This window comes from Coloeus monedula, assembly GCF_965178545.1.
Source record: "Coloeus monedula genome assembly, chromosome: 2".
Taxonomy (NCBI): Eukaryota; Metazoa; Chordata; class Aves; order Passeriformes; family Corvidae; genus Coloeus; species Coloeus monedula.
This window is the reverse complement of record NC_138782.1, coordinates 41,574,205-41,596,955: the sequence shown is the minus strand read 5'-3', so window position 1 is coordinate 41,596,955 and position 22,751 is coordinate 41,574,205. Positions and strand designations below refer to the sequence as shown.

At 40.1% G+C, this 22,751-nt stretch overlaps 1 protein-coding gene across 3 annotated transcripts in view; it reads right to left on the bottom strand.

The window, feature by feature from the left end:
* Window positions 1–21,329, bottom strand: part of QKI (QKI, KH domain containing RNA binding) — a 153,114-nt gene extending 131,785 nt beyond the window's left edge. Inside the window, exon 1 of one of the 3 annotated variants that reach the window (XM_082302883.1) lies at window positions 20,527–21,329. In XM_082302883.1, the coding sequence (XP_082159009.1) occupies window positions 20,527–20,668 (142 nt within the window). In that variant the 5' untranslated portion in view covers window positions 20,669–21,329. The remainder of the gene's footprint in view (window positions 1–20,526) is intronic. The other 2 variants (XM_082302882.1, XM_082302881.1) reach the window with 2 other exon arrangements.
* Window positions 21,330–22,751: the final 1,422 nt, after the last annotated feature.

The window sequence follows — 22,751 nt, the reverse complement described above, 5'->3', positions numbered from 1 at the left end:
CTCTGACGAATTATTTCAAAATTGTGAACCAGACAGCTGGGAGAAATATATTAAAATTTACTTTGTTTCTGCCAAAAGTCAGTGAACTGACTTTTGCCCTCTCAGAGAAGTAGCAGTAATTAGTAAAACTGGAAAGTAAATTCAGTTTCCTACCTCCTTCCATTCCTTTTTCATTCTTGCAAAAAAGTAATCAAAAGACAAGTCTAATTTTACAGATTCACACCCTGACCTTAATAAAAAAACCAGCTCTAAATAAACAATCTTTTCTTTATTAAATAATCTGCTGCTAACACTACATCTGGTTAAGAACATGAAAGATAAAAGTTGCAGGGGGGAAGATGCTTTTGTTCTTAAAAACATGGCAATGCAATGTCAAGAACAAGAACAAAACTGGACTTCAAGATGTTCATACAGTTTTCTCAAAAGAAAACTTCAAAAACCTTTCAGTTTAACTGATTTTAGCCCATGATCAAATGCACAGATCAATTCCTTAACTTGGGAATGACTTGACACACTATCTAAAAGTCTTCCTTAAGGACAAATGTTAATGTATGTTAGGTACTAGAGACAAACTGAAAACAGCTTTACAAATTCAGTCAACAAAGCAAAACAGAAACTAAACTATGAACAGGAAGGCCGCAGTAAACAACACCTATGAAAGCTATGAAATGTTAGTATAGATTGAGACTCTACAGGAGGACAGGAATAAAAAACGTAGCAGGTTAAATCCAATGCTACATACAAAGTAAATTGAGCGGGGAAAAAAGATGTGTTCTCTTATACATAATGCTAAGGTACAACAGTACCAATTCAAAATAAAGTCCACATCATTCTGAGTAGGATAACAAAGACATTTAAAAAATAACTAATATTCAGAACCCTAAAGAAACAGAATTGAAAATAACAGAGTATGCTTAAAATAAAACAATGGTTACCATTACTGAACAAGCAAGCAGCATGGAACACACAAGTTCAAATAAATAAGAAAGTGAAAAGACACAGACTGTCTTCATCACAGTTTATGGTAGCATCAAGACTTTTTGTACTGCACACTGTAGAATATCTTGCTTCACCACAAGAGAAAGCTTTCTGAAAGCTTAAAATGTAGGTATCAGTAAGGGGAAGTAGAAAAATGAGGTACAAGTAGACAGCATAATATATCTGGGTACAAGCACAGACCTAAAAAACCAGTTTAGTGAAAAGATAAAGAAGACAAGAGCAGATGAATGGCATAAAGAAAGCAACCCAAGCCAATTTCCCTTGTTAAAACTCAAGGTGAAAACCACAGTGGATCAAACAAAGGCTGCAAAAGGAAACCCATTTTGATATAATACAGACAATACCGCCAAACTGTGAACGTGACTACACAACTACAGAGGGTAAACACCAGTGCAATCACAGTTATTGGAAACAAGCCAGCAGGTGCATAAGTGCACCACACACACACAGAGATAGTGCAAAAAGTTAGAACAGGCATTTTCTGTGTGTTGATATATGCATAAAACAAACAAAACAAAACAAAAAAAAAAACCAGTAGGAAAAATTAACTTGAAAATCAATCTACATCAGTGTTTGAAAATAACACAGCATTAATCATACACTACACTGGAAGTAAAATGCTACTACTAGTAGTTTTGTTACACACATTGTAATGTGTTACACACATGTAATGTGTTACACACATTACAACTCATTTTTAAGAGGATATTAAATTATTTTGGATTTTAGGTTGTATGTTTTTTTTCCTTTTTATCTGAAAGTTAGCAAAGGTGAAGGGCAATACAGAAGCTTAAGTCTACAAAGACATTTAACCAACAGGAAGAAAGAACAGTGGAAAAACAAAGTTAATGATAACCAAATGGAAGATGCAAAGAACAGCAACAGCAAGCTGCATGAAATTATTCCTGCTCTTTTTATAGAGGAAAAAAATTGCATAGTTAAAAAGGACACCACTCATCCCAGAGAAGAGCTGCATACTTTGAGAAAGTTGCAAAAAATAGATTAAAAAAATGACAACACAAGAAAGTTCACTTCTCTGGAAGGAGACTACATATCCCAGACTATGCACAGAAGTCCAGAAGAAATTAGAAATTTGGACCATTACTCCAGAAGTCAGGTTTGCTAAACCAATTCTCCTTCCTTTGAAGGTAAGAGGAGTTACTAGTAGTAGCAACACACTGCTGCTGAAAAATGAAGTTCCTTAACACGTCTCACACCAGCTCTGTCTTAGTAGGCCAATTCAACTCACTAATCGAGTGAAAGACTATTCTTAGTCATTTTCTGGTTTGCTTGATTAGCTTTCTTCCAGGTTACTGAGCTGAAACAGATCACTGAAGAACTCACTGAATACCAGAATCAGCAAAGAGAAACAGGGACACCTTCCCCAACAAGAATCTACTTTTTGCATTATCAAGCTGCTAAATTACTTCAAAACTATCTTCCATTACTTCCCTCCAAGGTGATTCCAGTAATTAAAACAAAAACAGGTCCTACAGCTATTTTGCAGTAAACAGGTTGGACATAATCTTTTCTATTAATCAGCAAACACATTCCAGTTTCAGCTCTATTCTACACCTGTACTTGATCTTTCCTAAGTTCAATAGGTGCCTCTGAATGCTTACAGATAGAAGGCAATAAAAAGCATAGGAACAGGGGTAAAAGTTATACCAGCTAACTCTGGATGCCTGTATGTATCTGAACTTCTCTACCTGCTGTACTTCCAAGTTCCAAGGAAAAGCTAGTCTCTCATGTGCCAAAGTACAGAATTCCAGTTAATATGTTCATTTGAATCTACTGCAGTCTTAGAACATCAACATAACAAGATTATAAATGCTACTGCATATTTCTCAAGCAAGTTAGGCCACAGCTTTCCCGTGATCAGAAAATACAGAAATTTATACTGAAAATATATTCTATAGGAACTTTATTCTGTATTTTCTATTGAAAAATGAAAATAACGGTAACAGACAGTCAAGAACTTGCCAACCATTCATTTAATTTTGCTACAAATCTGCACTTTCAGCAAAAGAATATGGATGACTTACTCATTAACTACAGATACTGTGTAGGACAGATTTCCAACAACTGCCAAAATCAGGCTCAACTGTTTTCATCACACAGTGAGTGAATAACCCTTATGTCTTCTGTTAATAAGAGTATTACCTCTCAGGAAGCTTTACTTTGCCAAAAAAATAATGAAGTAATAATTAAAAAAAAAAAAGAAATAATAAAATCTATCAGAAATTGCTAACAGGTTTAATTTTCTAAAGGGCATAACAAAATTAAATCACGAACAAGAAATGAGCAGCTCCTGTTTCATATACTTGCTATAAAAATTCATCATGTTGGCCAAGAAATTAGGTTATATTTTACCTTAGGGATGATATAACCAAGAGAACCATTCTAACACAGACCTTTACTTCTGATGTCGCTTAAGAGGAAAAGCTGGACCAACAAAACATTTGAAGGAATAACTTTAACAGATGCCACACTCAATGTCTTAAGTGTTCCTATTCTCTTCATCTCAAAGTCTGTATCAAAATCCAATGCTACTCATTCTTACTCCCACCTGAATGATCACCTCTCAAAGCACTCAAAAGAACAGTCTAAAAGTGTCTTAGTGACTACATTTAGTTCAGTGTCCAATTCAAGTATCTATTTCTAAATTATTATCTGCAATTTTTTTTATGAACAGCTGATAAGCATGCCGTCTATCACTAAGCTCCTTATATTTTGTCTTCTCTTTTTAAAATAGTGCTCACCATACATGGGAATCATATTTGTACATTCAGCTCCTAGTTATCATATAGGAAGAACATCAGCATTCGGCACTGCTAAATATAAGGGGTTAATATTTGCTGAAATGTATCAGTACCGACAACTCTGAAAAATGCAGTGCTGCTATCAGAAATTACATTAACATACTGCTAGAGACTTCCAGTGGGACTTCAAGACCAGTTCAATTATTTAGGGAACTGCTTCAATGCAAATAGTCTTCAAATACAAGGCTATGTGGTTTTTAAATCTCGTATCACATTAGGGTTAAATTTGGCATAAGGGGAAGTCTGTGAGGCAGTTGCTAAGTTTCATTTAATTATACATACTAGGTCCTATTTTCTAATAGGAGCAAATATCAAGCAAATAAAGGAACGGATTTTTCCAAAATAGTTATTGTGTAAAGTTTAAGCAGAAGGGGCAGGTTTTTTTTATTTTTAAAAAAACAGTGCAACACTGTAACTAGTTCTTAAATAAAGGAAGAATACAGTGCCATCCATCTGAACTAAACAGCCCAAGCAAAATACCCTGCAATTCCTGTGTTCTCCTCAATGTCGAAATGGGTGGATAAATTTAAAGCCTGCTCTCTCAGGAGTTGCTTTATAGGCAATTTTCTCCCAGTATCAAGGTCTGCAATTTCCATTTGGCTGCCAGTTTGCGATTAAATTCATCACCTTTATTATAAAAATGTGCTGCACTCCATGGCCTGCTGCACAAGAATCGTAAGGAAGACATTTTTCACTGCTAACAGCAGCATCAGTCCAAGGCAGCCATCACATCCATTCAGACATTAGCATCTCCAATGCAATGCAAGGACCTATCACTCACCTGAAAAAGCCCTAGCAGCAGGTATACCTCAGAGGAACTTCTTCACAGGTGGTACCTGTAGTTCAATTTTTTCAGTAAAAGCCACCATTACAGCTCCTGGGTTAAGTGATTCTAAAAGTCAGTGGTTTAAAAACAATTATGTTTACATTAAACTTGCCTACTTGCATTACTCAAAACATTTCTAAGAATGAAATCCATCCTCATACTGCCTACAACTTCACATACACCTTGCACTCCTTACTAAGATACATTCTGGAGCAAGCGCTCCACATGAATTTTTTTTATATACTTTTTTTTCATAGTGTCCCTTTCAAAGCGTCCCTTTCTTTCCCACACACTTTGTTCACAAATTTCCACTGATTTTTCCCACCTCCATATGATACATTTTTTCTTAAAAGTCTTTGGACAATCCTGAAAAATACTCAGAAAAAAAAATACTTATGCTCGCTATGCTATGTGTTTTAAGGTCCTCCTCTGATTACTAAAAGGAAAGGCCCTATCTTCTTCACTTTGCTTCCTTTTTGTAGTACTACCTGAGCTAAGTGAGATGTAATACAAAATTTGTACCTTAAAAATAAAAATATACTACTGGAAGGACAGAGCAGCAAAGCCATAGCCACCAACACGAGTAAGAGCTAAGTGAAAGCCACATACCAAATCTTTACGAAGCATGAGAGTTAAATTCATATTGGTTTGGGCTTCATTGAATAAAAGACTTTAAATTACAGTTAAAACAAGGAAAGATAATATGTAATAAGCAATTAAAAATATTAACCTTTAGCATTCAACAAGAAAAGAATCATAAGAATGTCATTTTAGCATGTGAAACAGCTGTACTGGTCACACTGAAAGGTAATCAAATTGTATTAGAGGTAACCAATCTATATGCACAGCATGACAATTTCACACATTAGGTAATTTAAGTTTTACTCTGCTATCTTAACTAATGCAGTACTTCAAAAGGTGAATTTTTCACCATGTCCGCTAGTTTTCAAAAATATTTTGTTATCAGATAAACAAATAGTATCTCATACAAAGCTGATGTACCTGAATAGTCAATCTATCTTCTTAAGTCATTTCACTTTATGTGGCCACATTAAGTGAAGATAACATTCAAAAGAATGTTGTTCTGGTTAACTCCCACACGCCTTTAGAAAACACAAGAAAAATACATTAAACCACAGATCTCTGATACCTAGCTGTCAGAAGTTTAAAAATGAAGTAAATTATGGGCACATACAAACAATTACTAAACCTTGCACAACTGAGATGTTTTGCACTGCACCAGATGGGTCCCATGAAATGAAATGAAAGTGCCATCTAGACTTCAGGGACTAATAAAAAGCAGATATTGCATGGCATTAGCAGCACTGTAAACTGGAGAAATTACCTGACAAGCCATTTGTTGAACATGAACTCTAAAATTCAAAATTAAACAACCAAAGGCTCATTAGGCCTATTTGTCTACAAATTAACTTAAATTGCAACAAAAACTGGCAAACATTTGTTCACATTGCAGAATAATACCAGAAACTCCCTTTTGGCAATAAAAAATGGCATCTTGTCACACTGTAACTATTTGGTTTCCACTGCAATGCAGCATGAAAGCAGATTTCAACTCAACTTTACTGAAAACAATAGCTTGGTATTTGCAAGCTGAAGTTCCGATTATTTCACAGCCCAGTACATTCAACAGTTGGCACAACAAGTTCCGGGACCATTCGATGAAATTATCAACTAGATAAGATAATGCAGCATCAGTGTTTACCTCTTGCCATTACAGCAAAAGTTGAGATTGGAGCTTTTCTAACTGAAGCTATAATGAAAGAAGGACTACTGTTCTGTCATAATCTGGAGAATTAACTAAAACGTGTTTTATTACAAAAGAAGATGCTCTGCAAGACGCCAATAGATATCAGACAACAGGCAAGAACCAGCACAAAAAAAAAAAATTCCATGTGCAAGTTTGCATTATTATATCCACCATGTTCCGTAAGTCAATTTCAATGTTGCATTTTAAGAAATGCAAATATTCATTTTGCTTCCTGTCAAATATAAAAATCTATTTACATTACTTATTAAAACCAGATAGTTTTATTTTTAACAAACACACTTAAAATTAAAGATTTACAATGCTGAAGTTTCTAATGTACATGTTCTTCATTCACAAAGAGAACATTTTAGTTCATCAAAGTTCAGCAGATTCTCCCCTCCACCCCTTTGGCTTTACACTACAGCAACCTGATGTATTACTTTTAATTCCATTAGAAAAAGTAAGTAATTCTAATGATATTAAATTTTGCCCATAGAGACATTTATTACTCGTTAAGCACTTCCTACTACTATAAGGGAGAGGTATTAACAAGCACCACTACCACAAAAGGGAGGGGGGAAGGGAGAGAGCACAGGAGATAGACTGTACTCATGTCTATATACACACATGGTAGAAACAGACAGAGAATATTAAAACAAAACTAATATTTATTTTAACAGTCTGGTAGCCAACATCTCTGCTACTTGCATAATTAAAATGTTGAAGATAATCTAAGTTCTTATGGAGTAGCTACAGAATCATCAGTTTTCTCTTCAGCTGACAAACTGACTGAAGAACAGCCTCTTTTAGGAACAAACTTAACAAGTTGAAAAAGTGCAAGCCACCACAGAAATTAAACATCCAATATTGAAACAGAATGCTAAGTTTAATTCACGTAATTTTTTAGCTTTTTACAGGCTTCTAACACAGCATAGATTTCAATTACATTAGTTCCATCTATCTCTTCAATCCACCAGAAAAGATCTTACAAATTAAGCATTTATATTCAGGATTGATTTAAAGAACACACTTATTACATTAGCATGATCTATACCTTGACTAGTATGTATTAAACATGTTACAACCTCTTCTGTAAGTTCTTTTTTTCCCAAGCTCATTTATCACTAACACTGAACAACAGGCTCTCTCAGCTCATAAAGCTGTCTATTGTGGGGAAAAAGTTGGGGAGGGAGGGGGGCAAGAAACAACCTGAAACATTTCTTGAAATGTTTACAGCTAAAGGTACTTGAGCATCTGAAACTGGCTTTAATATCCTTGTCCACAAATTACAATAGTGTGGCTACTTTAATGGAATTTAAATTGAAAGGTTCAGATGCCCTAAAGACAGCTTACTACTGAAATTATTCTATAATAATAGCATACCTATTTGAATTTAGTAGGTTACATCTCCTATACGTACTTTCGGCAATTAACATCTTAATATTTTGGAGCTCCAATGTTGCAAACTGGACTCTATAGATTACTATAATTAGATTCTCTACATCTCATCTGGGAAAAACATCATCATGCTCACTAGCTCAGTAAATATATAACATCAGGAAGTCTTAAAATAAGAATAAAGGCTGATAGGTGAAACAAGTTTCAATACACATAATGGTGAACACTATTTTATTTTGTGATCTTCTTGAAGTTTCTTGTTTCAAATTTTTATTTCAGTCCACAGCCAAGGACAATTACTATAATGGAAATGCCCTTACATCAGTGGTCTTCAACTTTTTTCACTTGCACAACAACAAAAAGTTGCCAAAAAAGGTGAAAGCCCAGTGTAGCCTATTTAAATCTCCCTATAACAGACTTCCTTTTTCTCTGTTATCTGCAGCTACTCTTCATATGCAGTAAGTCTGCAAACAGCAGATTGAAAAACACCATTCTGGTAACTCATACTGTTTTTCACTTAGCTCCATTAACTTTGCTAACAAAAAAAGATGCTGTCTACTTCAGAGAGAAAGTGGTCTCAAAGGTCTCATGTCAAAGACTATTTTGTTTCCACGCAATTTCCAAATACAACCCCTTCAGTTCAGGAAAAAAAAAATCTGTTTGATGTTACTTTTTGTGCCAGTGACTACACTACAGTTTCACTGATGGTGCTGCAAAATAAATGCACCTGGCTTTGTAATTCTTTTCTATGTCAGAACAGGTATGGGCAAGGAATGGCTGGAGTGGCTCAGTGTGACAAGCATGAGAAAAAATAGCATAGGTTGCATTGGAAAAAGACACTACATGCAGAGGAAATCTTTATTAGATTGTACAAACATCTACTTCAATATAAAAATCTCCATCTCTCATACGTGTAATGCATAATCTCAAAACATTTGAAGGCTAAGTAAATTGTCATATTATTTTTGTAAATTAGTAACACTTTCTGAGCAAAAAAGACATGTCAAATCTCAAGGAAATACATTCTGATTTTTCTGTTCTTTTCATATAATAATCTGTTTAATGCAGCAGTTTCAAAACTAACATACAATACAATTTTTGCAGGTACTTACACAGTAACATGTTTTTAAAATGTACTGTGTCCTTTCTATTAATTTTTTCATTATACCAACATTGATAGTTGCATACTATTGCACTCATATTTGTGGCATTAAGTTTCATTAATTAGCTCAACAGCCTGGAGATTATCCAGGTTTCATTCCTAGCAATATTTAGCAATTCCTTCACTTTCCATGGAGGGAAAAGATGTCCCAGCTTTCCATGGTAGGGGAGGGTGTGGGAAAAGATAAAAGCTTATAGCAGGTTAAGTTGTGCTTCAGCTGTATTACATCCTATGAGAAACCACTCACCCATGACTAGACTAAGAAAAAAAGTTCCTTAAATGTTAGTGCTTTATTAGTATCCCATCTTTTATCTGAAATTTAAAACTAAGAACACAAAATAAAAGTTTGAAGAAGGACACATCACAATATACTTCTGATTATTCACGAATACATTTTAGTTATTAACAACTCCTCAAAACTTTCAGCCGCCCAGATGCTAAATCCAGAAAAGCATACTAGAAATGTAGTTTAATCTGTGCAATGATTTATACTATAAAATACCATTACACTATACTAGTTATGACTGCTATACAACATACTGAAATGTTTCTTTGATACAGATTTCAGTACTGAATTGTGCTCAGGGCTCCAAAAGCCTGTACATACCGGTTTAGTAACCTAAAGTCAATCAGCAGTCAGAAAAAAATCCATATGAAGAGCCCCAATAAAGTAGAAGACTTGAATATTATTACTTTAAACTGTTCTCCATGTATCAAGTGTTCAACAATATAACAAAAAGCAGTCAAAAACAATTCTGTTACAAACCATACTAAATGGGATTAGAAAGACCTGTGCACATGACAAAAACCACTTAGTTATGCTATTAGGCTGATGGAAGAAAATCCCCCCTCCAAATCCCAACTATTTTCTTTATCCTGAAACGGAAAAAATTAAAAATTAAAGCTGAAAGTAACCAGTAATTGAAGTAACAAAGTAACTGAAAGCCGTGAGCTCTAAGAAAGGCTAACACACACCTTGAAGGAAAATTAAGTCCAGAATAAACTAAATCTGCCTCAAAATTAATTTATGCAAATTTTTGATGCCATATAAGGTTGCTGAGCCTGCAAAGATGAAGGGAAGTTCACAAATCTGTCTTCAAAACATAACTCACATTTATCAATAATAAAGACTGATGTAATCTTTTCAATGAATTAAAAAAGCGGTTGTCCATCTGTCATTTTAAGCTGTTGAATTTCATAACCTTTTTGGACTGCAGAAGGGACACGTTTCTTTTTCTTCTCTCTTCAGCTGAGCAGAAGCGTTCGGTCCCTCCTCACTTAATTACTCAGCTTACACCTAAATACCAACTGCCATCCCTCAACAGCCCAGCGCTGGCTGGAGCAGCCATCTACTGCAGCATCCATTTCTCTCCAATTCATCATCGTCAGCTTTCTTGCTGACACTCTTCAGAGCTGCCTAGCTGATGAATTGCTCTGTTATTCATCCTATGTTAATCCGAGGCTGACGCAAGAATACCTTGCTGAAGACACTTAACAGTATTAAAATTCAGCACTACCAAGTGCCCTCAGTGTGCATTAAACCTCCCATTTGGAACCAACATGATTCCTCAGGAACAGTTATGAATAAGATACAGTTACTAAATCAATAGACACTAAGTTTATGTACCCCATCACCTATAGACAAAGCTTCCACACAGTCCCTTCCTTCCCTGGAAGCTACACCTGAATTATTCGAAGTTGGAAATACTTGGATACATACAGAATTTAACCTCAATTAACCCTATAATTAAGATGATATCGAGATGTTTTCCCCCTCCTCCCCCTCAAAATGTCAGTATGTATCTTAAATGCCACAGGTTTCTAAAAAAGTTTTTGAAGTTTGTAACCTTAAAAAGCTTTTCTCAAAAAAAACAGTTGTTCTTCTTTTCCCTCCGAAGATGGATTTGATCTTTAGGTAATGTTTTCTCTGGGTTTTTTTTTTGTTTGTTTGGGTTTTTTTTTTAATATAAAGAACGGTGCTAGTCTTGTCACAAAAATAAAATTTATCTACAGAATGAACACAAAACCACTGCAAGAAATTTCAAAATATGACTCAAATCTCTCTAAACACGTTATTAAAACAGCCAAATATAATTCCCTTCTATACACAATTACAGTCACTGATTTTATACCTGAGATACTAAAGTATCATTCTCCCTCTGAAGATGTTTTAATACACATATAATCAATCTTCCTGATAGAACCTTGGTTAGAATTCATTTCTGATCCCTACCACATCATCTGTGCTCAGATTTTGTTCAAGTCTATTTGAGCACAAAGTTGACATAACTACATGAAAAGTGGGAACAAAAGAATGTGCATAACGAGTCCTGCTTCAGGTTGATTCAGAGGCAGTATCAGATTTCCATAAAAGCCTCCAGTGATTTAAAGCAGCAGTAATTCCCTTGTAAACTGACTGTATACGAGCCTCTCTGACTATACTTATCTTTATAGATGATAAGATACTTAAGCAATTAAAGAACTATCAACAACTTGTCTCTACCAACGTCTAACACACACACCACTTTCTCACTGCACAGCCAATCTTCACAGCAAAAACATCACACTTTAAACAAGACAGCTGGGCCTATTACAGCATTTTAACCTTCAACTTTCGCACACAAACCAACTGTTACAAGAACACGCCTGACAACAGATTGTACATGTAGTATTTAGGCAAAGTTATTTTGTAAGTTTGGGCGGGGGTTGATGACTGAGACAACTTTCTGAGAAATTGTCCATGTTGCTTTATGCTGGAGGGGTGCAGCTCATGCTCCTTCAAATTGAGACAAACCGAAACTAACTAAAAGCAGTATGATCAGCAATACCGCTCAAAAGCAAACAGCATCGGGTCAGAGCATTGTTTTCTTGTGTTCTCCTCCTCCCTGTTCCTGCACAGAAACCTAAAATATTCACAGCAAAGAGAAGGGGATTTGGCTTGCTCTGCATCTAAAAGTTGAAAATTATGCATCAACTTTTAATATAATTATTTGCAGGTTATTAGATTAAGTGGCATTGAAAAGAATATTAAATGATTTGCTACTGCTTTGAAGTCTGATAAATAAATGGAAGCATTATGCAACATGAGCTGAATGCTTCGGTTTAGCTGCCATTTAAACACATGAACCAGAACATTAAGTTCGTATTAATACTTGTGCTAGGAGATCTGTTGCTTACTTTTTAAAATTTCAGGCACCTGCCATCTCCTACATATTAATGAAAAAAATATACCGTAGCTAGGAAAGGACAGTTTGACCAGCTAATGGTTACAGAGATTTCTAAATCAGTTCTTTAATCAGAATTAGAAAAAAAATACCAAGAAGGTTCATTATTTCAACAGCTAAAGGATTTAAAGAATTCAGCAAAGTCTGACTTCCATCTAGTGTCAGCTAGTCTGCAAATAAGCACATCCTTAAAATTCTGAATGGACCAGATCCACAATCAGTGGACATCAATTGGGAGCTTCAGACTTTTAAGTAAATGTTTAAGCAAATGCAGTTCCCTCCCCACGGCACTGCTCTACATCGTCACTATCGAGCCACCTCAGCCACTGTGCCAACACAACTACTCTGAGATCACATATGGGGAGTGAGATCACAGCTCTGAGCCATCTGAAAAGAAAGCCAGCACCACACAAAAACAAACTCAAAAAAAACCCTGACCAGTACAGAATATCAGCTGACCTTTTAAGCCAGAAACTGATCCACCAGATAAGGGTATAAAGTACCGTATTATCTTCCCCTGTCTCTGCACTGACATCAGCAGCCATTCTGATGCATTACTCCCTAGATTACGTAGAAGTAACTTCCCAGCAAAGTAACAAGATTTTAATTGTTCATCGTGCCGGGATGTTTTTACTTTTCAAATCAAGTCTTAAAGACACACCAACACTTATAAGGTTATACACCACTGAAGTGTTAACTGTTCCAGCTGTTAATAACCTCAGATTTCAGTGAGTTATCACGCAAAGTGCTTCATGGTTTATCCCTTCTAAAAACGGGTATCCTGAGCACCTTCCCACATGGGCACTTCCTGCAGCACTGCAATTACAGTACAAAGTATCAAAACCTCGCTCTGGTACTGGAAACACAGAAAATCCCTCGAACTACAGAATGGAGCAAAACAAAAGGATCCAAGTGCAGATGCAAAACATTCAAAAATATTTTTTAAAGCAATTTAAAAAATTGACTTCCAGGGTGCTACTCAACTATGCACCACCAAAAACATTAAAACACATCAATAGCTACCTACTGCCATTCCCCTTCAAAAGAACAATTTTTTGCACTGAACTGAAAAACAAAATGTACTATTTGACACCAAGTACAAAAAAAAGATCAATTCTCAAATGAAAAGTAACTGAAAATGTATTTTCAATTTCTACACTATTTCAAACCATGAGAATAAAATAAATAAAAAATCCCATTAGCATTACCACACTCATTCCCACCACTAACACCTGCTAAAATAACTGCAGAGATCACAAAAGCTGCACCTTCAAGTGCCAAACTCAGACAACAGAGGTTTAAGTAACACAACTCCACTTTAACTTGTGCTGTCTTGTTCTCAGACACGCAACTAGCCTGCAAAAGATACTTTCTAATGGAAGCAAGAATAACAAAGTGGAGGAGCACCTCTGCTAATGAAGCCAGATATTATTTCTCTTTAGTGTTGTCACAGCTGTTTTGTTCATTTGTGCATAAATTGTCTCAAAAAATCTAAGCTCTGCTATTAAAAAGATAACTCCACTTCCATGAAATGTTTCCAAGAAAAACAACCAAAAGAAACACAAACCTGGACATTACTTTGCATTGTACAGGGTTACACAGGGTATTTTTTGAAGTCAAAAGTAAAAACGTAACATTGCCTAACTTTCAGCAACCCCACTCTTTGTCTTAGCAAAGCAAAGGTATATAATTCAGACTATAAACATTACACCTATTAGCTGTTTCAGGATTCCAACAGTAGTTTCGATGTACCTCACAAGCTCCAATCCTCCTGTTAGCAAGCCACAGGTGCAGCTTGTGTGGCACTTCTTACTGACATAACCAACTGCATAGTGAGATTAAAAACACTGGCAGTTTTACTGTTCCTACTAGTTTTCTAAGCACTGGGTTATTAAATTTCTGTAAAATGTCAAAATCAACAGAAGATCTTCATAGTTCGCATTCTGACTAAAATCAATACAGAAAAATTCACACAGCACAAATGAGAAGTTGTGAGTTATGTTTCAATAAAGACAAGGGTCAGCGAGTGAGGTCATTTCATTAGTTCACAGCTTTCCTGGCAAGGCATTTCCCCCATCTCCCCCCTCTCCCACCCACCCCCCCCCCAACATTCCATATAAGCAGTCAAATATAAACCATCAGTTTCCATGGCAGACTCCTGCTGTACTTCAATCAGCCTGAGCTGTCAGGATGGTCTGATAATTAACATTAACACAGGTCTATCCTGTCAGCCACAGAAATACACCAGATCAGTGTCTAATAATACATCTAATTAATAGGATACCTGCATCAGTGTGCATTCTCAAAAATGGCGAACACTTTACTGTTACAGACAGCAATTAAAAACAATTCAAATGTACTTGCTTTTCTAACAAAGTCTACAGAACTCAAATCATTGTAAGCATCCCATTCCTGTCCTGGCATTGTATAGTGTACGCAAGAGGAAAAAAAGTTTTAGTCTAAGAATGACTGAAACAGATAACCTAGTCAAAAACATTACTAACCCACAAAACTCACCATCCACTTCATGACTAGCCTTCTCTTCACACCCACAGCACCCATATAAGTAATTTCTTTCCATCTTTTGATGCACGTAAACTTCATTTTCATAATCAGGACATTCTAAGCACTCTCTTAAAATCTGTAGAGTTTTTCTCAATTGGTGGTGGTTGGTTTAGGGGTTTTTTTTTCCCCTTTTACTACAACATTAACCAATACACCTCCAGTTCTTCCCCTTGTGCATTACGAAAGCACTGCGTGCCATGCCACTCCCTAAAGTAATCGGCATTTGGTCAGTTTTTCTAACCATAGCAAGAGATTTTTGTATGACACCAGTTATTTTTGAAATTACTGCATTCAATTTCAGAGGAGGAAAATGCAACTCAATTCCAACCTTAATGAACAAGTAGCACTAAACAAAAACAGTAAATTCGAACAGGCCTCTTCCAGTTTAGCAAGTCAGCACCTCCTGCATAGAACTAAGTCTACTGTGGCTATTCTTATTTAAAAAAAACAAACACCCTAAGACAGATATTTTAACAAGCAATTATTGGTAAGCTTTCAAAGCATGAGCTTAAAATTACTAACTTAAAACTTGTTATCAGTTAAAAAAATACCCTTTTTTTAGTTACAAGCCAGGTGACCGCAATCCTATAAATGCTGCAGATACAGCTCCAAAAATAACGTATTTTAAAAAGAACTGAACTGTTGCCGTTTTAAATATTTTCCACAAGCCAAAAAAAACCGCCACACTTTTTCTTAAGTGCAATGGAGCTTTTGGTTTGATGTTATAAGAGGCTGTGCCAAGGTATTAAACCCACTCCCCCCCTCCGCCAAAAAAAACCAAACACCCTCACCTCAAAATAGCTCTCACAAGGCTTTTGAATACAAGTTCTAGAAGCATTACAATCTTGTTATTACAACACATTCATAAATCAGAAAAACACCTCAGACCATTAAATTTTAGAGATTATTAAAGAACCAAATTCAAAAGAGTACTAATGATAAACAGCACACAAACAATACTCAATACTCTTGTGGCATGCTGTTTTGACAATTTTAACATTAATACACCAAGTTTAAAAATTAGTCTGAGACTCTCTCGGCAAACACCTTTCATAACAACTTCATCCCAAAGAATATTCATTCCTGAATATTGCATAAAGAAGCACATTTTAAATGAAATAATGGAGGCTTATTGCAAGATCTGATACAACTGAAAAAACTGACATGCTAATGTGGCCAGTGTCCCTCCATCAAATCTGATAAGTCAGCAAAACCCTAGCTAAGCTACATTTACATAATCACAAACAATAAGGTCATGTACAAAAGTAACTAGATAACTTCTCAGAATTCATTTACAACACCAAAACACAGTTCTTCAGCCTTATTTCAAGCAGACGTTTTGGCTAATAGAACTGGACTGACACAAAAACTGCACTCTTGAGCACTGGGCCCTCCAAGTTCACATGCACTTTTCTCAGTGAGCAAACTAAACAGAAACCACAATATTCAAGAAAAAATGATCCTCCTATTGTCTACTTAGATGTTTTTACACTAGATTTACTACACCTGGTAGACAAAAAAGAGGCAGCCTATTCGACACAAAACTAAATTTACCTCCAATAGGTAGATGCATGGTTTAATTTACATTTAAATGTAGACACGCTTTTAAGTCACCTTCAACGCAGTTTTGAAGGGAAGATGTAAGTTTTTGAGATATAGGTTACCAAGGCAAAATGAATTCTTCATAAAGTCTGCCTCAATCTCTTTTTGAAAACAGTTCAGACCACAGATCTGTGTACACTCCGATCAGGCGCAAGAGTCTAACCACTTACAGGTTCAAGAAAACAAAATGTAAATTTAAAAATTAAGACTACTCAGATCTCAGTTAATAGTTCAGGCACATTTGTTCATAGCCTCCTGAAAGGACACAATTGAAGTACCTCATTAAATTCAATCTGTCAGCGTGCTACTGAGGACTTTGAAATGTCCAATTTAGTTTTTAAAAATAGTGCAAGAAAATTAGTACAACTCTATTCACTGTCCACAAAGAGGATTATTAAAATATACAAGTTGTCAGAAAAAAAACAATCTAGGTTAAGATCATAAAAGTTAGTATCTCAGAAGCTTAAGCAGAAAAAAAAAAATCAAAAAAAAAATCAGGTCACATTTGATGGTGCAAACAATTACAGGAAATACAGCCTATTCCACATTCAGGAAGAACCCCCTCTTCCCACAGGTTTGCACTAGTCTGATAAAAACAATTCAGCTTCCTAGTTATTATGATGTGCTCTTTAAACATCCTTGTTAATCCACAGAAGCCTTATTTACACATAAGTTAAAAGCACGCATATGGAAAAATAAACGTAACCTAAACAAAACTGTGACTTTCACATTTTATGACAGTAGTTTTTATTAAAAAAAAAAAAAAAAAAAAGGTTTCCCAATACACTTCTTACATTTAAGCTAATCTTCAAAAACAAAATGGTGCAAGACAGAGACCATCTACTAAGTTAAGCACTAAAATTTTCAAAGATCAAAAAGTAGGATAGAGTTCAGAAAGGAAAACATGTTTTGGATAATACACACAGCGTAGAAATGTCCCCCAAAAAAGCAGACGTATATTCTGTAACCTAACCGGATTAGATGTACTGTTCACCTTCACAGGTCCCTTTCTATCTCTTGTTGCACACAGTTACAAGAAGTCATCACAACAGAAGCCCCTTTGAGCTCTGTTTTTAAATACTGACATGGCATGTAACAATAAATAAATAATAATAAAAAAACCCACCCTAGCATTCCAGTAGGGAAAGCAATCCCATCTTTTATTTGTTTGAATTCTTAGGGCTGTGACTTTATTTCTTCATTTTGATCAGCACACAAAATAAAAAACAATGGCTGATCATAATATTATTCTTCTCAAGCATAAACAAAACCTTCAGGAAAATGGTTGTATAGTAACTAAAGAAAAAAACCCCACCTACCTAAAGCACAAAACAACAAACTAGAAGAAGCAAATCAAATGACAGGGTGGAGGAGGCAAAGAGGGAATGTGAACCCCGTAACTTCATTTTTAGATTATATATACCTATATATATACACACTTGCCCCATATACTTGGTATTCTCAAGGGTGCCAGGAAACAACTGATGAAACTATGAAATAATACACTTTTAAGTTAAGCAAATTAAATCCTGCAGATTTTTCTAGCAAACCTGTAATTCGCTATTACTAAACTCCTCTGCTGGAGGATGTCAGTGGAGCATAGAGTTCAAGACATTTAACACAGTCCCCACTGGTAACCACGATAGGTGTTTTACAGCAAAGCAGTTACTCCAACTCCGCGGCTGTTCATTGCTACTGCCGATTCCACCTATGTAATACTGCCTGGAAGCATACAATACATGGAAGTCCATGCAAATACAGATACCTGCACAAATCCACAAGTATTTTGTCATTCTTTGCCGTCGATTTGATAATTTTACTGCCCGAGTCAATACTCGGTGCTCGCGGAATTACGCCTCAGAAAAAAAAATAACTGGCGCCCCTTAGTGTTCAAATTTTGAAGTCTTGAAGCAATTTACTAGATTTGCATGAAACATTTTTTTCAACATTCCAAAAAGTTTTCTGCCTCCACAATACTTCCACCCAATTGCCAACGTAAACAGGAAAAGCAGAAAAGCTTAAAGGGATAGCAGGCTTCTTCCAGAGACCATTTAGGAACACCGAGAGTATTTTATTTGCTTTTCTTTTGAAGAAGAGTGTGAAGAATAGTTCCAACACAGTCCTTAAACTTTTTCAGCAAGTGTCTCAATAGCCCTCGTTTTGGAACTCCAATACTTTGGAAACAGACTTCCAGAGTTTTCAGTATTTCAAAATATATGACAAGATGTATTTCAGGCATTCCTTTTTCAGTGTCCTTTTCACATCGGGAAATGTTTTTCTTCCTTTTGTTCTCTGAAAATAAAAAAACAGCTTCAGGCCTCCTCTGGCCAAATACATTACATTGAAGAGATTCAGGAATTTAAAAATCCATTATCAAGCCTCTGAAAGGCTCATTTGTGCTATAAAGGAGTCTTCTCAGTCAAGTTTCTTCTTGATGTTTATTGTAAATCTACCTACTCTGAAGAGGTTGTTCACTGTGGTGACCAAGAACATAAGTTTTAAATAGTTTTGCTTTTCATGTCCATATTTGCTCCAATGTAAATTCAAACTCCTCCAAGTGTCTTGAAAATAAAAACAGATGGTCCTACTATAATGCTTCCCACAATCCATATTTCAGTATTCTTCACCCTTTGTTTGGGGTTTTTTAAACTCCTCTATCACTTATTTCCGAAGGTAGCATTTTCTCAACATGCTATTTTTGTGTCGTACTACAGTCGCTATCTCATTTTTACAGTCTTGGCAGAGGGCGGGGAGTTGTTCTACCAAATATAACCAGTTCTTTCATCTTCCGAGGTCAACAACTTCCCAAACTTCTTTTAGTGAGGTGGAATACATCCGCAAACAAGAACCCGAACTCAAAATCTCGAAAATCAGTACTTCATACTAAGAATCCCAACAAGGTGAAACTGTATAAATAATTTATGGTCATATCATATTCTACTAAGCTATCAAATACTATTAAACAAACAGGTCTAACTCTCCAGAAAGCCTAGGTTTAAACTGGAAGGAAAGGAAATGCCTCTGACAAGAAAAAACAAACCTGTGAACCCGACTATAAGGCGAATTTAAAATACTAAGAAAAAGCGTTTCACCTAATTTTTAATACACAGTCGGTCTGTTACTGTAGTGGGAAAACATATGGGACACCGTAACTTCCCAGCTCGTACTTCTCTTTTTAATTTCTGAAATGTGATTATTTATTTGTGAAAGCTTAGCCTTAAACAAAGTTATTTAGCGAAAAATTAGGGGGTTGGGGGGGCCTCGCCCCGCGCCAGGAGCGGGTGCGGGGCCGGGATGGACGTTTGGCAGGAGCAGACCAGGCAATTTCGTAATCCTTTTTGTTTCTCCCACTTCACTAAAGTCACACGTAGGAGTCTTTCAAGTTAAGTTTCTTTAAAAGGTAAAGATAGCTGAGAGAAGAATTTACTCGCTTCCCTTGCGATATAGGAAAATGTAATTAGTTTGTGGCCAGTTCGGGGTGGGGTAGATCTGGAGCTGAAAAAAGAGCTCAGCCCCCCTCCGCCTTAGTTATTCAAGTCCAAGCAGCTTCCAGAACAGCCAAATCTCGAAACCAAACACCCCCCGCCCCCCCGGCGGGGGCCCCGGGGCCGGGCGGCGGAGCGCTCCGAGGGCGCCGGCAGGACCCCCGTGTCCCCCGCCGCCACGGGAGGGAGGGATGGAGGGAGGGGAGCGCCAGCCGCCAGCCAGCCTTTCCCCTCCTCCCTGCCTTCCCCCAGAGCGCATTCCTGAGCTCCTGTCCTCGTTCCCTCCCTCCGTGCTGTAGTTACCCTTCCCCCGGTTTAAGGAAATAGCGCGGAAAAGGGTTAAAAAAAAAAAAAGGAAAAATAAGGGGGAAAACCCTCCGGGGGGTTCGGGGACCCGTGCGGCCGGGGCTGCCTCTCCCCTCCCACTCGCTCCCCGAGTCCCTCGGCACCGCGCGACGGCGGCCAGGGAGGGGAGAGCCCGCACTTCCCCTTTGTTTTAGGCTCCCCAGCCGGGGCCGGGAGCGTGCGGGGAGCAGCGGGGAGAGCGGAACAGGCCCCGGGCCGCCCCCGTCGCCCGGCCGGGCCGGGCCAGGGGGCCGAGCGGGATCCCCAGGCCGGGGGAGGCAGGGCAGGGCGGCGGGGCGGGGGAGGGGGCGGCCGGGCGAGTGCTTTTACCTTCGTCCAGCAGCCTCTCGAGGTGGTTGAAGATCCCGCAGAAGTTGGGGAGGCTGCTCATCAGCTTCTTGTCGTTCATCAGCTGCATCAGGTAATCGGGGCTCGGCTTCGGCTTCTCCTTGGTTTCCATTTCCCCAACCATATTCCAAGCCCGCGCAGAGACGGCGAGCGCCCGCAGCAGCTCCGCCGAGCAACGCGACCGCGGCACGGGGCGCCCGGCTGGATCCGGGCGGGCAGGGAGGCGGTGGGGGAGGGGAGGGGGCGGGGAGGGGAGCTTCCCCGAGGAAGGAGGAGAAGGAGGAGGATTCAAATCCGGAGACAAACGCAGACCCGCCGCTGACTCCCAGGGACCGAAAAAAAAGAAAAAAAAAAGGAAAAAAAAGAGGAAACTCGGTAGAAACCCCCGTGCGGGCTGCGCCCTCCTCTCCGGGCACGAGGACCCGCCGCCGCCGCCTCTCGGTGCCGCCGCCGCTTCCCTGCTCCGTGCGCCCTCGGCCGGCGCAGTCCTCGGTGTGTCCCCCCTCCTCCTCCTCCTCCCGCGCACACACACGCTGAGCCCGGTTCTCCTCTCGGCGCTGCCCCCAGTCTCCGCGGCGGGGGAGGGAGGGAGGGGACGCGCGGGGCGGGCGGGCGCTGCTGGCGCGGCTGCCGCTTCCGAGGAGCCGCCGCCGGTGTCTCCCCGCTGTTGCCGCCGCCGCCGCCGCTGCTGTTGTTGCCGCCGCGCTGCGCCTGGCGTGTCCTCCTCCTCCTCTCCGCCTCCCGCCCGCCCGCCCTCCCGCCGCTGCCGCCGCCGCTGCCGCCGCTGCCGCCGCCGCCTGTGGCTGGTGAGTCTCAGCCCCGCCGCCGCCTCCTCACTTCTCCTCAGTTCGCTCCGGAGTTCGCTTCAGTTCAGGCTGCGCTGGCAGCAGCGGCGGCGGCGGCAGGAGGGGAGGGGGCAGGGCCCGCGGGGGTGGGACACGCCGGGGGCGGGACCAGGGGCGGGGAGGCCGCTGCCCGGCGGCGGCGGCAGCGCCGCTTGGCGGAGCCACAGCCGTCCCTCCCTCCTTGCCTCCCTTCCGCTCCGGGGGCCCGGGGCGGCGGCGGGGGGGTAACCAGCTGCCGCGCGCGCACGGAACTCTCCCAAACAAAGTCGCGTCGCGGCACCTCCGGGGCGGGGACGGGTCACGTGCGCTCCCCCCCCGGGGGCGGGGAGAGCCCCGCCGGGGCGCGCGCGCTCCCGCCGCTCCGCACGGCCCCGGTCGCGCGTGGCGGCGGCAGGAGGCGGGCAGGTGCGCGCGGGGGCTGCGGCCGCGCTTGCGCGCGCGGGCGGTGGGCGGTGCGGACGGCGCGACGAGCGATTCCCGGTCGGTCCCGGGGCCGCGGGGGCGGGCGGGGAGCGCGGAACCGCGGGGAAGCCGCCACAGTGCCCCGGGAGCCAGCCGCTGACCGGCCCCGCGCGGGGGCGAGGAGGGAGAAGCGGGGCTGCCGGGAGCCGCTCACCCCGGCTGCGGGGCCCCGGCAGTACCGGGCGGCCGCGGGCGGGCCCCGCGGGGCGCGGAGAGGGTCGAGATCGTCCGCTCTGGCGCTGCCCCGGGCGGGCACGGCCGGCCTTTCCCCCGGCCCCCCGACCTGCGGCGGGCATTGCGCAGCGCTTGCCCCGGTCGATAGCCCGGGCCGTATCCCGGCCCGCTGAGCTCCTTCCCGCCCGAGCCTCCTCGGCAAGGCTGTGCATCGCCCTTGTTGCTTGTAGGGCAGCGCCGCGTTTTGGCATCAGCCGTGGCTTGTTTGACGGGTTTGGATGGGAAACGTGACGGGAGCAGCGGTGTCCGGCAGCCAGAACCAAAATTAACGTGCTCCATCCACTGTAGCCGCAGAGGCAAAGCAGCGCGACGGGGTTGCTTGTACGTATTCCTCCTTACCCACGCAGCTACTCGGTGTTCTTACGTGGTGTTTAGCACTTAAGAGGCTGTCAGGAAGCTTTGAGGCAGTTTGCTGTAGCTTGGTAGAGCTTTTGTTACAAAGCTGGATAAAACCCGCTGCATTCTTCACGTAGCTCGCTGAAAACAGTCATATTTCATAGGATTAGGTACAAAGTCTAGCTATTGCTTGAAGTTCTGTGAAAAATTCAAATGCATTTCAATACGTACCACACAGTATTTGAAGATACTTTCAATATTAGGTTAATGGCAATGAATAATGCTTCCTAAACAAAAAGAAACAGAGACACGTCATCTTGACAGGAGTAC